The following is a 6,364-nucleotide window of genomic DNA, read 5'->3' on the forward strand; positions in this document are numbered from 1 at the left end:
TTTATAATAAAAGCAATTGTCTATGTAACAAAGGAAATAATTTATATTTATTAATTATATAATCAAATATTAATTATTTGTATCGAGCTTATTCACAAGTTCAAAAATTGAACACGAATCGAGCTTTTATCGAGCTTAACGTTGAGCTTGTTCACGAACTTCAAATGATATTGTTTGCGAACATAAATGAGTCGAATACATTAGTGTTCAAGTTTGTTTATTTAAGAATCGAGTATTTAAAATATTGTTCAAGTTTGTTTGTTTAGTTAATTAAACTATCACAAACGAGCTTTAATCGAACCGAACAACGAGTAGCTCATCGAACGCTTGATTCTCTTGCATCCCTAGCCTCGCACATCCGCCCCCAAGCCAAGCAAGGGCCATCCAATAGAGGCAACAAACCAATATCCAAAACCAACCACAAAAGTCTCCCAAACCGAAAGAATAATTACTTCCAAGATTGCCAAGCAAAAGCGGCCCAAGAAGGGCACACAAATGCCTCATCATCATTGAACCGAATAACAACCAAACTACCTTTTCATAAATACTATACTTTTAAGATGCAAATTAATTATCAAGAAATTATAAATAAGGATCATTTTAATATTACTTTCCTTTTTTCTATATAATATACTACTTTTTCTAAAGAGTCTCAAGATTTTTATGATTTTATATATTTGTGCATTAATGGATATGCTCACAATAAAAAAATATAATAAATGTTTAAAAGATTTTTAATAATTTCAAAATTATTTTATTTGTACATTTATTTGGGGAGTATGTATCTTTATTCTTTGATTTAATAATAAAAAAAGGAAAAGAAATCATGTGCAAACTATAAATGCCATACCCTATAGAAAAGACCAAATTCATATTCCCGAAAAAAAAAAAAAGACCAAATTCATTCATCGATCGCTTTTAAGGTATAATCCACAATTAACAGTCATATTCAATAGACACTAGTGGCAGCACCTCGTTTCACCCACCGAAAGCCTGCTCTCACGCTAGGCCAGGAAGGTCTAAGCAGCTGCCACGTCAGACAAGTCAAAATATTTGGTCTAATTTTCACAGAATTCTAAAAAAAGCAATGCCCGCAAACGGAGTTCGAAAAGGTCAATAAAAATGGAAACCAAGACCTGTCACCATAGAATTGTTCGACGTCGCCTTCTCTTCCGGACGAGAGGTTGTTAGGGTTTTTTTTACCCCTCACATTCAATTTTAAAACGCTCGCGTTGCTCTTTTCCCTTCCTCTTTTTCTCTCTCTGGCATTCTGAAAACTTCCTGTATTGTTTTGTCTCGATTAGTTCTATGCCTTTTGTGTGCTAGCTAGAAGCTAGCTCAGTTGGAAAAGGTTTCGAAGTTGTTGATCTGGTGGTGGAGGATGATTGGCCGGCGGAAGGAGGAGGAGGAGGATGGCAGGGCTATGAATCTCGTCTTCCTTCCTTTGGCTTTCAACGCGTTCATTGTTGCATCTGAAGCGTTCTCGGAAAAAATCTCATCAGATCGCGATCAAGATTGCTGTTAGACAACAGCCGGCGTCAAATCGCGTTAGATCCATTCATTTCTATCCACCATCCTCTCTCTCTCTCTTTCTCTCCGTTTTTCCTCTTTTTTTTTTTTTGTGGAAAGACGTTTGAGGCGATGGACCCTCAACATAGCGGGTGCATGAGTGAAGGTAACAGCAGTGGCTACCCAGATGTCGAGTACATTGAGATGGATCCCACGGGGCGGTACGTCCGGGTATGATTGGATCAAAATAAAATTTTTTTGTTTTGTTTTTTTTAGTAATTTTAGGTGTATTCGATATTGTTAACTGTAGGGCTTTGTGTGGATTGAAGGAAAATAGATAAATTGACAAAAATTAGCTCTCTTTTGATTAATTTTTTTATATCATCAGATAAATTCTTAGTCGAATATATATATATACATTTTATTGATTTTTCAATATGACGCATCTTTAATTTTGTTCCCCTCTTCTTGATTTTTTTCCTTATATTACTCTTCTGTTGATATTTGCAGTACAAAGATGTTTTGGGGAGAGGGGCATTTAAGACAGTGTAGGTTTATTACATCATCTGTAGTTGCTATATTTAACGATTGTCTTTCTGGCAATGCTAATTGGAAATATATAGAATATATTTTGTTTTAGCATTAAATTGATTTTTTTCTTAAAATCATGTAATAGATATAGAGCTTTTGATGAAATTGATGGGATAGAAGTGGCTTGGAATCAAGTTAGAATCGATGAGGTGTTGCAGTCTCCAGAGAATCTTGAGAGATTATATTCAGAAGTCCACTTGCTGAAATCCTTGAAGCATGATAATATCATTAAGTTCTATAACTCATGGGTTGATGATCAGAAGAAAACCATAAACATCATAACTGAGCTCTTCACTTCTGGAAATTTGAGACAGTAAGATCTTAAATTTATTCATCTTTTTGTTATTTCCTTTTTTTTTCTTTTGTTATAAGCTTTTTCTTTTAATATGTAGATATCGTAGAAAACATAAAAATGTTGATTTGAAGGCAATAAAGAACTGGGCAAGACAAATTCTTCGTGGTTTGGAGTATCTGCACAATCACAATCCACCCATTCTTCATAGAGATCTGAAATGTGACAACATATTTGTCAATGGAAATCATGGTGAAGTTAAAATTGGAGATCTTGGATTGGCTACTGTGATGCAGCAACCTCTTGCCCATAGTGTTATTGGTAATGTTTAAAATTTGTATTTTTATTTTGAAATGCTGATTATTTTAGTTGGATATTGAAACAATTTTTTAATTTGTTTAGGTACTCCCGAGTTTATGGCTCCAGAACTTTATGATGAAGAGTATAATGAGCTAGCTGATATCTATTCTTTTGGTATGTGCATGCTTGAGATGGTTACTCTAGAATATCCTTATAGTGAATGCAAAAATCCAGCTCAGATTTACAAGAAAGTTACCTCGGTAATCTTTTCTTGAAATTTAAAATCATCATAATGTATATTCAAAATTCTCTTTTTAAAAAAAAAATAAAATTGGTTTTACACTTTGATAATGTAGGGAATCAAGCCGGCTGCACTTGCTAAAATAACAGATAGTCCAATAAGTCAATTTATTGAGAAATGCTTGGTTCATGTCTCTGCAAGATTGTCTGCCAAAGAGCTTCTGAAAGATCCTTTTCTCCAATGTGACAATTCATCCGAGTCTTGTCATACTCCTATTCAATTAACAGCTCAAGTTCCTAGTGATACCAACTTTCAGTCAATTTCTACAGATGTAGAATCTGATTATAAGTCGCTTCCTATCAGCACTGGTGCAAATAGTAGCCATGAGATCCCTGCTTTTCACATTCTTGAATTTGTGCGAAATAATAGAGGCACTGAATTTAGATTGAAGGCAGAGAAAGTTGATGATAATTCGATCGCGCTTGTCTTGCGGATTGCAGATTGTAATGGTAAGTTTTAGAGGAGATTGAATGGATTGTTTTACTTATTAGTATTATTATTTTCATCTCTGTGTCCTATTTGATTTATTTTTAAAACTTTTGCTTGCAGACAATGCGAGGATTGTTCATTTTCCATTTTATTTGGATTCTGACACAGCACATGCAATATCTGCTGAAATGGTGGAACAATTAGAATTGCCTGATTATCATGTTGATTTCATAGCTGATTTTATTGATTTCGTGATTATGAAGCTAGTTCCTGGTTGGAAACCTTCGATAGATAACTCTTCTAATGGAATAATGAGTCCATTGATGGAATGTGAAGTAGGTGGTAAGGATGAAGCTTCGCAGCAGTGTCAATGTGCTTTGCCATCTACCATTTCTTCTGTTGATATTGGGATAGATCAGCTTATTTTATCTCAGCTTGAAGTCAATTCATACAAGAAAGTGGATGAAAATATGTGTCATGCAGATTGCAATTCTTTCTCCAGTCCTGTAAACTATGATGATAAATACTCTCAAGGATCAGCTATGTCCTTAGTGATGACTGCCAGTTGTAAAAGTTTTAGCGAATATGCAACAGACATTGATTCTGCCGCTGCGGATTGTGATATTGGTTAGTTTTAATCTTACCGTTATCTATGGTTTCGTTTGGGACAGCTTTTCATTGTTTTCTAAAATTTCTTTTAAAAATTTTTAATTAAAACACTGTTTTAGAAAGCATTAAGAAAACTGTCCCAAATGAAATATATTTATCACGCAGATTACAGTTATTACTGCAAGCTGTATTGAAGTTTCTCGATAATATAAACATGCTAAGAACATTATTGTCAATAATTCTTTTAGGCAAATGCCAAGAAGAATTGAAAGCGGAGCTTGAAGCTATTGAAGCTCAATATCAACGGTGGTTTCAAGATCTGTCAAGGAGGAGGGAAGAAGCTATTGAAAGCGCTAGAAAGAGGTGGTCCATGAAGAAGAGAGATGACTAATTGTGTTTCTCCTCTTTTTGTAAATTTGATGTATTTCTTTGTTATGTTTTATTTTGAAGGTATACAATAATTGTATAACCAATCAAAAAACATGATATAAAAACATTATGCAGTTATAGAAGATTGTATATGAGTAGTTGATTGAGAATAATAAAATTTTAGAGTATGATATATGTTGGCCTTAGCAATAGCAACTTATATCAAATTTTATACTGATTTACTCTTCATATTTAACAATTTTATACTTGAATTTTGCTGAACAAAAGAATACTTATTTAGTACATTGAAGTACTTGGAAGTTGTCAATTGTCATAACAGTTATTGATATTATACTTTTATCAGCAATCATTGTATTTATAGCTATGAGTGAACATTTTTTTAGCAGCTGTTGCAAATGGTGAAATTAAGGCTTCGTTTGAAATGGCTTTCTTACGGCTTTCTGAAGCAACTTTTTAGTATAAAATTTTTAACTTTTAAACTAAAAAGCTGTTTTAAGAAACAATAAAAAAGCCGTCTCAAACGAAACTTGACTGTTTCTATGGTGATGATGTGCTAGGCATAACATTTGTTTGAGAAGTAAAACAAGAATATTGAGAAAGTTGAAATTTGAATGATAAAAATGCTTGTTTGGTTTCATGGTAGAATCACAGTGCTAATACTTTCTGTTTTTCCATAAATTTTTTTCTGTAAATCCCTGTAGTGATGGTAAGGTAATGGTTGCCAAAGCCCCAAACCGAATGGCCAGGTAAGTGCTGCCAAAGCGCCAAACTTTAATGTTCTTTTAATTGAGTTTTATTCAGTTATTTCTGTCTGTAACTATCTTTGTTATTGGTTCCTATTAGACCCTCTCTTGTTCTGTCATTTCTACTGGCAACCAAAACAAATAACCTTCATCAAGGTCTTCTGCTACTACTGCAAAAAAAATTTACAAACTTTTATCAGGTTACAAGCTTTATTCCAAGTACTGATAAACCGAATGTACTTAGGTCATATTAGAGTAGTTTTACAAATACAGAACCCCAATGATCTGACCTTGAGCCTATCGATTCATAATCGGTTCTAGGGTTGCAAATGAACCGAGCATTCAGTAAGCTACTTGTGGCTCGACTTGATAAGTACTTATTCATGTTCGTTTGATAAGGTAAATGAATGAACTTGAACACTTTTGATAAATAATCGATAACTAAATAAATGAGTTTAAACAGATTGATGTTCGGTTCGTTTATGTTCATGAACAATATCGTTTAATGTTCACGAACAAGCTTGTTAATAAGCTCGATTAGAACTATATTAGAGTTTTAAAACTAAATATTATTAAATTTAATAATTTATTTTTATTTCTCGCTTTCGCCTAAAATCACGAACAACTCATTCTCCAAACAAATATAAGTTGAATCATAGATTGTTTGTTCGTAAATAAGCTCATTTGATAGCTCCAAAATATTAATTAGATATGTTCATGAATGAGCTCATTTAATAGCTCAAGAACACTCATTAGATATGTTTGTGAACCAGTTTGTTTGATAGTTTAAAAAAATTTGCTAGATATGTTCACAAACATGGTTGATGTAATTGTTTGTTAGAATGCTCGATAAAGCTCGTTTGTTAAGTTACTGTACATTTAGAAGTACAGCTCGTTTATAGCTTGATAAGGCTCGTTTGTTTAAAGCTCGATAAGCACGATATGAATCGAACATGAACACCCATTAATTTAAACGAACCTAGTTTGAACACAAACAATAAAAGCTCGAATCAAACTCGAAACAAACTTGAATAAGCTAATAATAAATAAACTCAAACTCAAATCATGCATCAAATGAGGGAGATCAAAAAATTTATTTGAATTCAAACTCAAATCAGAGTAATTCCTAGCAAAGTTATCGTTTAATTTAAACTTATGCAGGTTATTATTTATAGATAGAGTTCCTTTTTTTTTTTAAAT

At 33.0% G+C, this 6,364-nt stretch overlaps 1 protein-coding gene across 1 annotated transcript; it reads left to right on the top strand.

The window, feature by feature from the left end:
- Nucleotides 1-1,130: 1,130 nt before the first annotated feature.
- Nucleotides 1,131-4,610, top strand: LOC110115780 (probable serine/threonine-protein kinase WNK4). The gene is made up of 8 exons (XM_020849149.2): nucleotides 1,131-1,740; nucleotides 2,020-2,057; nucleotides 2,186-2,413; nucleotides 2,493-2,713; nucleotides 2,795-2,952; nucleotides 3,049-3,442; nucleotides 3,543-4,049; nucleotides 4,280-4,610. Exons 1-8 carry the CDS (start codon nucleotides 1,642-1,644, stop codon nucleotides 4,420-4,422), a joined length of 1,788 nt encoding a protein of 595 aa, XP_020704808.1. The 5' UTR covers nucleotides 1,131-1,641; the 3' UTR covers nucleotides 4,423-4,610.
- The last annotated feature ends 1,754 nt before the right edge of the window (nucleotides 4,611-6,364 follow it).

This window comes from Dendrobium catenatum, unplaced genomic scaffold (genome assembly GCF_001605985.2).
Source record: "Dendrobium catenatum unplaced genomic scaffold, ASM160598v2 fragScaff_scaffold_1297, whole genome shotgun sequence".
Classification (NCBI taxonomy): Eukaryota; Viridiplantae; Streptophyta; class Magnoliopsida; order Asparagales; family Orchidaceae; genus Dendrobium; species Dendrobium catenatum.